At 43.2% G+C, this 14,521-nt stretch overlaps 1 protein-coding gene across 9 annotated transcripts in view; it reads left to right on the top strand.

The window, feature by feature from the left end:
• Nucleotides 1-14,521, top strand: part of LOC119010143 (rho GTPase-activating protein 23-like) — a 63,323-nt gene that overhangs the window by 37,613 nt on the left and 11,189 nt on the right. For 3 of the 9 annotated variants that reach the window (XM_037082071.1, XM_037082069.1, XM_037082064.1), the window contains exons 1-7: nucleotides 411-1,129; nucleotides 9,135-9,326; nucleotides 11,141-11,171; nucleotides 11,482-11,577; nucleotides 11,809-11,887; nucleotides 11,974-12,034; nucleotides 12,894-14,346. In XM_037082071.1, coding sequence (XP_036937966.1) covers nucleotides 914-1,129; nucleotides 9,135-9,326; nucleotides 11,141-11,171; nucleotides 11,482-11,577; nucleotides 11,809-11,887; nucleotides 11,974-12,034; nucleotides 12,894-14,346 — 2,128 coding nt within the window. In that variant the 5' untranslated portion in view covers nucleotides 411-913. Of the gene's footprint in view, nucleotides 1-403; nucleotides 1,130-9,134; nucleotides 9,327-11,140; nucleotides 11,172-11,481; nucleotides 11,578-11,808; nucleotides 11,888-11,973; nucleotides 12,035-12,893; nucleotides 14,347-14,521 lie in introns of those variants that run through there. The other 6 variants (XM_037082072.1, XM_037082070.1, XM_037082073.1 and 3 more) reach the window with 5 other exon arrangements.

The following is a 14,521-nucleotide window of genomic DNA, read 5'->3' as shown; positions in this document are numbered from 1 at the left end:
ATTGTAAACCTGGTCTGACAACAAACTGCCTTCTCAGCTCGACTGGTCAAGGAATGGAATTACACTGGTCTGGGATGGATTTGATGCTGAAATCCAGAGTCGAGCACTGAATTTGTGCCAGCAACTAACCATTACTTCAGAGAGATGAGTGTGCTTTTTCTAAAATGGGGACAATACTACTCTCAAAGCTCTAAAGAGGACTGTCAGCTAGTGCTGGTACGACAGTGACCCTGGGACCGATGGTGTTTCTAATGCTGTTTCATATTCAAACTGCAAGGATGCTATTAAAGCCTAATAATTCCTCATTTAGAATTGCTAACTGGGTGAACCGATAGATCAAGGAGGGCAAGAAGAGGTCTAGATTGTTGAATGGCTGTTTCGATCACAGACATTTGCCTTCAATTTCAATGACAATAAATAATAATAAAAAAAAAAAATTAGGACTGGTTTTTGACATGACAGAAAACTTGATGTCACAAAATATGACAAAAGTCCAATCTTATCAAAAAACTGGATTTTCCCAGACTTGGGACAGGATCATCATGGCCTGACCACCTATCAGCGATGTCCATGAATCAGGAGCTGACAAGTTCCCTAAAGGAAGATACAAACGAATAATGACTCTCCAGCGAAATCCATGGAGGATCCAAGGATTACAAATTCAAACATTTAAAACTTGGTGTTCTGCATCCATAGTGCTGATTGTGACACTTGAAGAGTAGACTTGGTGTGTAGGAGTGTTTTCCATTGATTGACCCTCGATTGGCACGTCTGGATATTATGCATCAAGCAGGGATTGGGCAGAGGTGACCGCGTCTGTCAGTTGTGGGGTCTGAAGCCTTGTGCCCTTCTGTGTGTGTTTGTGTGTGTTCATTGCACAAATAGTACATGTGGGTACAAATGTGGAGGTGCTATGCTGAGGGTGTCAGGTGTTGCACCAGCTCCATCAGGCCACGAGTGGCGATTTCAGTGTTCTGTCGGGGTGGACTGTAGCGACGCTGAACCTCGCTGTATCTGGCTGGCAGTCTTAAAGGGTATTTCACCTCACGCCTCACCCCGGCCAACTCCTATCGCATCACCAAGAAAACGGGGCTCCCGGAGGGTCATTCAACGCCATCGCTTGTCCTGGGTAAGGGGGAAAACAGTATTCATGAAACTTTGAGTGCCTGATATGTTTCTTTCCATTATTCAGTACCATTAGATTTGTATTATTTTCTGGCCATGGTTCAGTAATTTGCTAAAGAAAGTATCTTGAACATAAGACAGTGTAAGGAATTGAAGCTATTGTGCTGTCTGTGGCCAATAGTATCCAACTACGTTTTTTTTTTTTGTCCAAGTAAAGAAAATTGTTTACTATTATGGGCCAAATTATTGGATGTGTTGGAGCACCAAACCATTGCTGGTCCTGATGCTCCCCTCTAAACTTAGATTAGCTTTGATTGGATTTTTGAGATAGTCCTATGCTCTATCGACACAAACTGTTAAATTTTGACTCAAGTGTGTTTCAATAATATATAATACTACTACTACTACTACTAATGATAATATATTTGAAATGTTCATACTTTTGCTGTGTTTCAAAACCTGCATAAGGTACAAATGTGGTTAGGAAGGAGGGGCCAGGGACCAAGTGTTGCACCAGTAGTTTATAGTTCTTGGTGGACAAGTTCTCTGGATCATGGTCACAAATATGTCAGAAGAACACATTTTCATCGTGATATTGTGGGTTGGCCCAGATGCTGCATCATTTCTACTTCACTATGACAAAATACACCAATCCGATTCCACGTAATTTAGAAACAGAACCCTGCAGAACATCTTCCAGTTAGCTCTTTTAGCTCTGCTTAATGTTACACACTGGAAATCAATTCTTTTTCACTGCACTAAAAGTCACTACAGGAAGTTGTGCTATGCTGCCCATGGCAGACAGTGTTTTTGGAGCACTGAAGATGAAGTTGATTTCACGTGAGTCAGACAGAGCTAGCAGCATGTCAACTATTTTGCAATATTACTCTGGATTACCCCACCAGTAAAACAGCAACATGTTCAGTACGTAAAGTTATATTTTTGAGGCACGATAACACAATGACACCTTGTAAAGCATTTGAAGAAAAATATGCTCTCCCAAAACTTTATGGAACAATGAGGGAACACATTTCATGTAGGCTCAAAGTTGTGCAGGCAGACAGCTTTACTTCTGATATTTGGACCTCTGACGTGTGCCTTAGATTATGTAAGTTGCTGTTGTTTTAAACTGTTTTTAAACTGTTATATTTAAAAAGTGGCTGCACAGTTCCTTTATTTGTTCTTTTTCGGTTTGTCTCTCGAGGAGCCAACATTGAATTGTCATATCTCCAACTAGTCATCACAGCTTGGTCTACAGGCAGGGGCTTGTAGCTGCAAGAAGTTCCTCATAGGATGCTAATGCCTGAGTGATCAGCTGCGAGCGCATTCAAGCCTGACAAGATAGATTTGTGTGATCGCATGTTCACGTGATCTTGTGAATCCAGCTGCCTTGCAAGGTAAAGTCTATAGTGTGGAATAAAGCGGTGATTTGTTGAGTAAAACTAGTCTGGAAACGAGTGAAACAACAACCCTGTTTTGTGACTGCAGTGCTCTGCAGAGGCATGGACTAGATTTGGAATCTGTCTGTGGTCCATCATTGTACATAGCAGATTAACTGCCGCTCTAAAAACAGCCATGGCTGTCATCGTTTTGAACAGTCCTCATCTCCTGTCTGATCTGATGACTGTGGACAGGTGTATTTCCTCCGGGATCTTTGTCAGCCATCTTACTTTAACCTTCCCTGTCTACTCTGATCAGTGCAAGAGCAGTATTATTATTGACTGTCCATGTTCTCTTCCACCATGTGGGTGTCCTGGTTTTATCACAGGGGGGCAAAGTTGACGTGATTGCTATCAACTTTAGGGAACCTTAACCCGTGTCAGGACAGAGGCTGCACAGTGGAGTCAAACAGAATGGATATTAACAGCCTGTTATTATCTGGAGGAAGATTCAGCCGGTGTGGTGGTGTTTGATTCATTTGAGTGTGAGTGTGTGCGTGTTTGCGTGTGTGTTGGTGTGTTATGCCACGTCTCTGTGCCTCCTTTAGGTATTATGTAATTTAGCACTGAGGGGGCCTGTTGACTAGCAGAGGGGAAGGGAGACGAGGCTGTTGCCCTCACTACGCACTGAGATTCATGTAGCTTTATATAAAATGTATATGTGGGTGAGTGTATTTTATATCATCTGTTCAGGTATGCATCAAGGATCGTACCTTTTCCAACATAGAGTGCTTGCGTGTTTGCATGCTGGACTGTTTGAGCAGCCTCCATACACTGTGTATCCAGGGTGGATGCCTGTCTTTTTGTGTGTCACCCGTTCTCAGTCCAGCTCATTCTGCTGTGGACTGAAGGTCAGATGAGCTAAATAATCTCAGTCCCTCAAATTCTAAATCAAAGAGAGCCAAATGAAATTATAAGTGCAGTAGACAGGAAAAACAAGTAAATTAAGTGAGCGGCACATGATAGTAATGAGCTATATTTGAATTAGCACAACATGCCCTTGTTGTCCTTAAAGAGCTGTGTTCAGGATCAGGTGAGAACTGTGATGTGGATTAAGAAGGAGAAGAAATGAGCGAAAAGGCAAATTATTCATGCACTGGTCAATTTGGAATTTTGCTTCCAAAGTAGTGGAGAGAAAATGTCCAAAATACACATTTTAGTGAAATTTCTGTTCTGGACATTTATGCTAATTGACACATTTATTAAAATACACTATACTGCCAAAAGTATTGGCTCACCTGCCTTGACTTGCATATGAACTTAAGTGACATCCCAGTCTTAATCCATAGGGTTTAATATGACCTCGGTCCACCCTTTGCAGATATAACAGCTTCAACTCTTCTGGGAAGGTTTTCCACAAGGTTTGGGAGTGTGTTTATGGGGATTTTTGACCATTCTTCCAGAAGCACATTTGTGAGGTCACACACTGATGTTGGACGAGAAGGCCTGGCTCTCAGTCTCTGCTCTAATTCATCCCAAAGGTGTTCTGTCGGGTTGAGGTCAGGACTCTGTGCAGGCCAGTCAAGTTCATCCACACCAAACTCTCTCATCCATGTCTTTATGGACCTTGCTTTATGCACCGGTGCACAGTCATGTTGGAACAGGAAGGGGCCATTCCCAAACTGTTCCCACAAAGTTGGGAGTGTAGAATTGTCCAACATCTCTTGTTATGCTGAAGCATTCAGAGTTCCTTTCACTGGAACTAAGGGGCCAAGCCCAGCTCCTGAAAAACAACCACAAACCATAATCCCCCCTCACCAAACTTTACACTTGGCACAATGCAGTCAGACAAGTGCTGTTCTCCTGGCAACCACCAAACCCAGACTCGTCCATCAGATTAACAGATGGAGAAGCGCGCTTCATCAGTCCAGAGAACACGTCTCCACTGCTCTAGAGTCCAGTGGCGGCGTGCTTTACACCACTGCATCCAGTCCTTGGTAAGCTTGCTGATGTATGTCTTGGATGCAGCTGCTCGGCCATAGAAACCCTTTCCATGAAGCTCTCTTCACTGTTCCTGAGCTAATCTGAAGGCCACGTGAAGTTTAGAAGTCTGTAGCGATTGACTGCAAAAAGTTGGCGACTTCTGCACACTATGCGCCTCAGCATTCACTGACCACGCTCCGTCATTTTGTGTGGCCCACTTCTTCGTGGCTGAGTTTCTTTCACTTTATTATAATACCACTGACAGTTATCTGTGGAATATTTAGGAGGGAGGAAATTTCACAACTGGACTTATTGCACAGGTGGCATCCTGTCACAGTACCACGCTGGAATTCACTGAGCTCCTGAGAGCGAGCCATTCTTTCACAAATGTTTGTAGAAACAGTCTGCATGGCTAGGTGCTGGCTCTTATACACCTGTGGTCATGGAAGTGATTGGAACAGCTGATTTCAATTATTGGGATGGATGAGTGAATACTTTTGGCAATATAGTGTAGCTTCACATTTCAGAATGAAATATCTGAAAACTTGTGACTCCAAAATGAACTGTCTTAATTTAAGTAATTAAATGTGAAGGTTTCATGGTGATGTTTATTGGAATGGAATTTTACAATACTAATCTTAAAGGCTGTAATCGAAATTGTATTCCCCTGTATACTCTGATGAGTTTGGCGCTTTTTCCATATGTGGAGTGATGTAAAGAGGTCCAGCTCAATACACATGATGGTTCTTATAAAAAAAAAATGTAGCTGTAGCACAGTATCAGTGTTCCTTTAGTGGCTCGTTGGGATATTCATAGAAGAGGAGTGTCTGGATTAGGAGACAGGAAGTTTTGAACAGGTAGATATTTATCTCCAGTGTGAACAATACATTGAAGTTCAAATGCAGTCTTTAATTTAACAGCTACATTATAATACAAATCCATGGCCTTCCAGAGCTTGCATTTGATAGGTATCTATTATTTCTTGAGACAGAAGAGTTTTTGGAGCTGGAAAACAAACACAGTGCAGTGAACTGTATACGACTTCTACCCATCACATTACCCAAGAGTCTTAAAATTATATGATCATATAGTCATAATGATGGGGGGAAGCAATGGCTCGGGAGGAAGAGCAGGTCTGACCACTAGCCAGAAGGTCAGTGGTTCCATCCCTTGCTCCAGCTGTATGTCAAAGTGTCTTTGGACACGATTGGGAATAAATTCCATATTGCTCCCGTTGGTGCTTGAGTGTTTGAATAGCTGAATCTGAAAATCCTGTGGGGCACTTTAGACAGGAAAGGCTGTATCACTCCAGGTGCGCAGGTTTTCAGTGGTATTTCATGTCAAAGGAGATAGGTGTTCAGATGTTTTTTCACTGCTGCACTCAGCACCCTTACCACAGCATTAAGTAGTTGTGAGAAGAAGGTTTGTAAACTTCCTAGATTTGAATATCAATTTAACCTAATATTTAACCTGTTCATTCTCCAGTGCCCAGGCTAGATCTGCCCTCTCTTTTGTAACATGTCCCACTCTCATTGCTTTTCCTATTTTTTTTTAAAAAAATTTGCCATATTACCAAACTTTAACTTTGTCCTTAGACTTTTCCAGCATTGTTTTGTCACACTCACATTTCTTTTATACTTACACACAGGCTGGCAGACTTAAAAACACAACCGCACAACACAACCACATGCATATACCTGATTTTTAATGTAAGCAAATTGCTTTCCCAACTGAGTGTGTACAGATGCATGCAGTGCATACAGATTCAAATTCAGGTTTTTAGGCATCATTCATGTTGGGGTTTTTTGTCCCAGTTGCACTGAATGTACAACACACACTACTCAAAGTTTAAAATCTTCTCTTCTCTGTCTTAACAATGCTAAATTAAAGCAACACAGATAAGGACAGTATTAGTATTAAAGGACCAGTTCCCTCTATAATGGAAATTCTGCAATTAACTACTCAGCCCTGTGCTGATGGCAAGTCAGGTGAAGTTTGTTGGCCCACAAAACATTTCTTGATCTTCACAGCAAAAACAGCATTGCAGCATTTCCCTGAACAACGGAAGTAGCTGGACACTGGTACAACTGGCAGAAAAATGGCTCCATACATCTTATCCGACATAATCCAAGTGTCCAAAAGCCCCGGTTGTTCAGGAGAATGCTACAACACTGTTGCTGAGTTTTGCTGTGAAGCTCCAGATGTTCTTTGTGGACTACGAATCTGGATTTTCCATCAGAATGGGGGCGAAGAGATAAAGAATTAATTTACATTTTTGAACTGTTCCTTTATTTCTGTTAAACTAGTGGGTCATGTACACAGACTTTCACTGAGGCGTTTGGTCGAGCAAAGAGCTGTGTGAATCACACTGTTCTATAAAACACACTCTGGCATGTTGGCATTTCACACTATGAGTGTGTGTAGGTGAGTTCGTGTGAGGGAGAAATCTGGAGAGAGAGAGAGGTCAGCATGTAACAACATGTCACCTCTATGTGTACATTCACTCAAGTGTGAATTGTCACCTGCAGAGACGACGCACGATGAGGAATCTAACACTGCAACGTACCCAGCCATCTTACACTCACACGCAGAGATATTATGACTTCATGCTTTGCGGCTTCGCACAACAACACTCCAGCACACCCACAGCCACAAACACAAAGAAATGTGTCAGTGGGCAGGAATCCTCCGAGGTTATTTCATTTGGTTTGTGAAGCCTGATGGTGGAAGATAATATATGTTATGCAATGCTATTAGAGTGGGTCCTAAAAAAAAGCTTGAGAAAAGTAAGTCTGAAGTGTAAACCGTAAAATTGTTTTAATTTGATGATGTAATTATTTGAGCATATTATGCTGGTTTGTAATCGGATACGAATCAACCAACAGATTCAGTTTATTCTCGGATGATAAGGTCTCGTTTTAAAAGCAGGCCAACACAGCAAAAAAGTCACCCTGCAGATCAAGCGATTTGATAAGAGCTCATATGATTTGTTGTTAGTTGTTCAGCCATATAATGGAAAAATTAAACTGATTGGCTTCCCTCTGTGGAAAGTGTGCCTGTTCCCTGCTCTCTCCTTGGAACTATTCTTAGAGGCGAAGGTTTCCCCAAAACACGCCTCTGACGGGCTCGGCCATCCACTTCCTGGCTCAAGAAACAGACTTCCTGTTGTTTTCGTAACTGGCTGAATGGGGTTTGGGTGCTTTTTGCGTGTAATGAATGTGCGTGCTGTTCTCCATCTCCCTGTGTTGATGATGATGTGTGCCTGTCAGCGTGTATACTTACTGAACAGTATGTAACATTTTCCCAGTACTGTTGACTAGTAGTTTCTGGTTTGAAGTACGCAGATTTCAAAAAGTATGCACTTAATAAATAAGCTGAGAATTTGTCTGAAACAAGTTACAACAGTTTGGAGTGCACAAACAGCAACTGCATCCCAACTGAACAAGGTAGAAAAGTTACTCTGCTTTCGATCCTAAAACCCATATTCCTAACAAGTTGGGACACTGTGTAAAACCTGCATGAACCAGCATGTTATCATTTGCTAATCTATTTTCACATATACCCAAATGAATACAGAACAAAGACAATACAATAAATGTTCATCAACTTCACAGATTCGTGCAGCTTAATAATTTTGCCTATGCCCAGCTTTTTTTCCCTTACAAACAATATGATGTCATTAAAATTCTCCTACTCAATAGAAATTATTGGCCAAATTTATGACTACGTACAACCAAAAATGTGATGTCCCCAGATGCTGTGTTGGCCTAGTCATTCTCTCTAATAGGACATTAAGCTCTGGCTGAAGTAGCACTTACATCAGCTGATCGGCTATCAGCTGTTTCATTCATGCATTATCAGTGCTTCATACATCAGCTGACACCATCCATGAAGCTTTAAGTGTTATTGACTTTTACACATATGTTTTAGTTAAATCCCACCAAATGAACTCAATCTCAAAGTTGTTATTAGGAAAAAAAATAAAACGTTTCCAGATTTGCCCGAGCTGTGGTATGATAACAAGATCAGGTGAATTAGCAACTGAATTAGTGTTGGAGCACCCACTGCGTGTTAGTAATTGAAACAGTGGCTTAATTCTCACCTCGTCCAGCCTGTAGAAATGTCAGTGGATGTTTTTGGGCACACTCATTGTGAAGTCGCTTTTGTCTATTGTTCACCTGATTTTCCAGATCTGTGTTTATGAGGCCTAATAATTTCCTGTTGTTCCGTGACTTTTATTAATAGACTTGATATATTTTTAACTCTGCCATTGTTGGCTGGAGGTAATAAATGTGATTATAGGTGAGGTTGTTGGTGAAAATAGAGCTTCCTCTTTAGAGAGGGGAAGTCTCTGAGAAATTCCTGGCATTGGTGGAATTCTGCCCCGGTCGGATATGGGCAGAGTCCTCAGTGAATGGACCACATCCACCCACATCCACCCACTCACACTTCCCTTACACGAACAGCAGTGGATGAATACACAGTCACATGCTCAAGTTCAGTTGAGACGCCTAAAGATGGTACTTACAATGTACTTCAAGACTCACACGGTAAAGTTTTGTCAGTGTTTTTTTTCCCAACCAAGTGGAAAAGGAAAGGTAAGCGTTATTGATCTAAACATTATCTCCATTCTCTTTTTCTCAATAGGCTAAAGGGAGGAGAGATGGCATGGTGTCGTCCAATGAGAACAGGCGCCGGCCGCTGTCATCAGGTGAGGTGGAAGGCATATCATGGCAAGGCCCCCGGACAATTTTCCTCCAGAAGAACTCCCAGGGATTCGGCTTCACTCTGCGCCACTTCATCGTCTACCCACCAGAGTCCTCCCTTCACTGCCTCAAGGTATGCAGACTGTTATGGTGCTGTTCTATAGTCAGGACATGACAAATTTGTATAATTGTCCCAAGTGGCCAGTAGAGATCTAAATTAAATTAATATGTGGGAATAACCTGCCATTCCATCAAAAGCAGGAGGCTGATGGAAATTAAAGACATTCTCTTTCAATTTGGGCAGATTGAGGTTGGACATGGGATGCTTTTCAAATGAAATGTCAATAGTCAGTCGAATCCTGACAATCAAAATTTCTGCACTAGCCCTTTTTTAGCTACAACATGAATGTAGCTTTTAAGGGACTGGACTGACTGTTTTTCTTAAGCCAGTTCTGGATTGATTGACACTTTGTACAACGAATCAGGGTCTCTCTCCCCAGAGAAGAATTCCTACTAAGGCTTGTTGTCATCGTTGATTTCCTGAATCAATTTGATTCCAATTCACATGATCCCAATACAGCTTGTTATCTGATTTGATTATACTCCATGTCAGTTCACTTATATTTCAATTACGATACCAATTTTGCTCGATTATGAAATAAATTGATAAAACTGATCCTGTAGATCTTAAAAAACCCTCTAAACTGGTGCATGGTTAAAAAACATTGAATTGAATATATATCATTTTGGATATTTGTGGTTAGAAACTGCCTGTGGGGAATGACTGGAAAATGATTTGATACATTTTTAAAAATTCTGTAGTAAGAGAACAATACAGCACTGATGAATGTTGGCCTATGTATTGAAACAAAGAAAAATAAGAAAAACCATTTGGTAAAACTTATCAAATGGAAAATCAACCTGCATTTGGAGCTTGTTTATTTCAGACCCTGGCCCACAGCCACAGGTTCAGGCATACTAAAAGATGGATCTTGGGATTTTATTTATCGATATTAGATCATTCGAATGAAGACCTATTTGAATTGGAATTATAATTGTTTTAAACCCAGTCCTGAGGCATTGGTGAGTCCTTGATTTTTTTTCCTGTCACCCTCAGCAGGTCAGACTTTACATTAACCAGTGAAATATCTTCACATATGCCAGATGGATTGGAAGAAATTGAGCACCATGAAGGAATGAATTAGTTTAGTTTAGTTTAGTTTAGTTTAGTTCAGATTAGTTTGCACTAAAACACTTGAATTAACTATCTAAATAGCTCATCTTAGCAGGCTAACGTGCTACACTAAGACACAGTAAACATGAACATTTTGGGCAGTCCTGTGCTAGAGATACTGACATGTGTTTTTCATTACACATATATTTGTGTGTGTGTTTTCTTTTCATATTTCAGAGTTAAAACAGAGTACTAACAAGGTATAAGCAGGTAGTTATTTATGTGTGTTCACCACTTATGGATACATAATTCTGTGCTGCCAAGGCCAGCCAACATCAGACAGGCTTGTTTGTTTACTTACACACTACCTCCACAGATGGGTACTGTAGTCCTGTAGACAGTATGGTAATGTACTTCTGCCTGGAGAGGTTGGTGCTGTGTAGCACCAGACCACCGTCTGTGTGCAGAACCCTTTTGTGTGTCCAGGTCAGGAATGAGCCAACTCAGCGAAGCATCAAAGCCTCCAGATAGAAAAGGCCAGCAGGGCTGTCAGTAAGTCAGACAGACAGACAGTGAGACAGGTAGTCAAACTGACAGGGAGTCAGTATGTCAGTCAGTGAGACAGTCAGACACACGGTCAAATTGTAAATCGGCCAGTCAGGCAGCTGAGCCCAAATGGCTCAGTCAGCTGCAGTCAGACAGACCTGGGAGCAAAGCAGCGCCCCCCTGTGGTCCTCCTGTCCTCTAACACCTGTTCTGTGTGTGACCCACAGGATGAAGAGAATGGAAATGCAACTGGAAAAGGTGAGCAGACTTTATGAGGCACACACTCTTTGCCAGCGTTTAGACATATAGCTCTAGTGACTCAGTATTACAGGATCTTGTAAATGTCTCCACAGTACATTTACTTGAGTTTCGTTACAGTATATTGTGTTCTGTTTTATAAAGCACAATTGCTCAGGATATGTGTGTGTGCATGTGTAAGAAGAACTTTTTCTGTATATGTGTAGGTAGAGCTGTTTCAACTTGGTGACTTTTCCTGAAGTTGGATGCAGTCAGCATGTTTATACACACCATCTCTGTGTGTGTGTGTGTATGTGTGTGTGTGTTTAAGCAGGTTGCCAGCGGTCTCGTTTGGAGCCTATGGACACCATCTTTGTGAAGAGTGTCAAAGAAAATGGCCCTGCCCAACTAGCTGGACTGTGTACAGGTAGAAGACACAACACACTCACACAAATAGTTAGGAGGCGTATGAGTGACTTAAGATACAGCAGAACTTGAGCCATCACACTCTAAAATCTCTCTGAGCAGGGTCCTCTGACTGTCAAACTGCCCAAATCTGCCTAAGACTTACATTATATATTATTTTTTTAGGGTTTTAAGGTTTAAACATGATGATGATTAACTTTATTGACTTGATGACATAATGATGTGTGTCCAGGGGACAGGCTGGTGAAGGTGAATGGGGAGAGCATACTGGGGAAAACCTACTCTCAAGTGATCGCACTCATCCAAAACAGGTGAGAGACTAGTGGTTATTAATCACATTCAATGTTCACATCTCACATGTTTTATTTATTTATTTATTTTTTAATCTATTTTGTAGTGAAGACATTTTGGAGCTCTCTATTATGCCAAAAGATGAGGATGTGTTGCAGTTGGTAAGTGTGAGTATTAACTTTCTTCTATTTTCTCTTCTTTCCTGCTTTTCTCCTTGTTACTAAGTGTAGCCACTGCAGTTAGCTAGGCTGCCTACATAATGACGTAAAATGTGTGTTTCAGTTAGAGCTGTTGTAGTCGTCGTCTTCACTGTTCAGCTGTTTTGAGACTCATGTTTATACTGCTGACGAAAAGGCAACATATCCTGTAATGCTGCTTCATCATTAAATTTTAACTGACTAAGTCTGAGTCAAACTGAGTGGAGCCAGGCTGGCAGATGTAATGGAAAAATAACAACAGTGGACACAAGAAGTCATATTGATCTCTTTTGCGCTGCGCCTAACACACATGACAGTTTGGAGGTGTATCAAATGTTCTGAGTCCGGCCCCTGGGCTGTGGCTGCCTCACGCACAGCGATGTGGTGGCCCGGTCATCACCGCTTGCAGTTTTGATTTCTGTATTGTTATTAAATCCACATCAGTGAGCTACACTGTTGCAATGGGTGACATGCTAGAAACACAATTAACTGCACTTTGTTTTGTCTCAATACCACTTACTTGTTTGTTTCACTTGTTTAGAGATCCTTCCATGGGATTTGGTGCCAGTGACAAAAAATATAGATTAACGTCAGCCTTGTTGAGAAAAATTAAATGCAATGGAGTGAAAGATAAAATAGGGAAAAAAATAGGCAAAGTGTGTCAGTTGTAAAATAAGAATTTTGCTTTTCTAAATCAAAGAAAGACATTTTGCTGCTTAGTGCATGTTGCATCTGCCCACTCTGCCCTCTCTCTTCCTGTTCCCTCCATCTTTGTTCTTTAATCTCTCTGTCATATTTGACATTGTGTCCTAACTCCTTTTGTCCTCAGGCGTACTCCCAGGATGCCTACCTGAAAGGCAATGAGCCATATTCAGGCGAGGCACAGAAGCTTCCACAGCCTCCGTCTCTCTGTTACCCTTCCACCAAGCCCAGCTCCACCGGCCCACAGCCCAGCCACAACCTCCACAGTCCCCTGGACAACTGGCAGTGCCGACCCAACCCCACCATCTCTCCACTGGACAACCGCCCCCCTGCTGCTTCTACCACCACCTCCGGCTGGCCCGGGGGTCCTGAGGATTCCAGTGGCCACTTTGTTCCGTCGGGGCGCTACCGTGGTCGCTCGTCTTCGGCCATCAATGCGTTGGACTTTCACTTTGCTAACCACAATGCTGCCATCGCCTCTGCAACTCTGCCTGCGCCACGGAAAAGCAGCCTGCCGGCCTCTGCCCGCAGTCACGCCGATGCTCTCTGCCACCAGGCTCTGTCGGACTGGTACTACAGCCAGGCTGAAGCTGCTGAGCACATGTCCCCCCGCCACCGCAGTATATCTCAGGATCGTTTAACAGAGCTGGGACTGGGGTTGGCACTTGGCCCCGGACCTACACCTGTGTCTGCAGCCTCCATGGAGCATCGCAGAAGAGAAGCTCTCCTATACCACCACCAGGCGGCTGCTGCCTCCCATGATTCCTATTGGTTAGGGAGCTGGGGTGGTGTATCCGGACCAGGAAGCAGGTCGTGCTCAGAGAGCCTGCTGGCAGCCTACGCCGAGTACGAGCACAACTACGGGCGTTCTGTGGAAACACTGGCACAAGCGTCTGCACTGGTTGCACCACACCATGAGCCCTCGCAAGGCCCCCAAACAGCAAAGTTCAGTGAGCTGAAAGATCAGAAAGTCTCAGCGGGGCACCAGCACCGACCCACAGTGACATCCCCCAACACGGCCCCCTCCACAGTGCCTCCTAGTGGCAGGCAGTCAGGTCAGCAGAAAGCTGAACCCCAAACAAGGCGAGTAAAAGAAGAAGAGTTGGTGGGCTACAAAAGCTACAGTCCTTCTTTCTCCCGCAAAACCGGCCACCTCCTTCAGCAGGCCCACTCCTTCAGGGAGCCCAGCTACAGCGGCCCTCACCTCAACTGGAGCCCTGGTGGAAGAGGCAGCCCTGCGAACAGCGAGGAGGGGATGGCACCCAGGCCCAAGTCCACCCCCGCTATGTCTGCGTCAGAGGAGGACAGATCCCAGCTGGTTGACGACAGAGAGGTCATCTCCCCGATCTCCCTACACCAGGAGGTGGTTCTGAGGCAGAAGCCACCCTCCGGACGCCGAACCCCTGTTCAGGCACTTCGACACACCCACTACACCTCACCCGGGGAGTCGCCCGAGCCTGGTTTGACACCTTCACCAGGGACCCCCTCTCCTGTCTCTGGGGGGCCAAGCTCCAACCGCAGGGCTAATGGTAGCCTGGCACAGCATGCATTCAACTCCCTGTCCTCTATTCCCTTTATAGGTTAGTGACCTTTCCTCTGTAGCAGCTGACTTTATACAGCAGTCAGAAGATTTTACATCATGTCCACACTGTCACAAACTTTCCTACAATGAGTAATTTCATTACTCATCAATTAGTCAATAAGTTCAAAAATGACTTTCTGAAAATAACATTACACCACATTAACTCAGTTTTA

Source organism: Acanthopagrus latus, chromosome 20 (assembly GCF_904848185.1).
Source record: "Acanthopagrus latus isolate v.2019 chromosome 20, fAcaLat1.1, whole genome shotgun sequence".
Lineage (NCBI taxonomy): Eukaryota > Metazoa > Chordata > Actinopteri > Spariformes > Sparidae > Acanthopagrus > Acanthopagrus latus.
The sequence above is the reverse complement of the archived record's forward strand: the minus strand, read 5'-3'. Positions and strand labels throughout refer to the sequence as shown.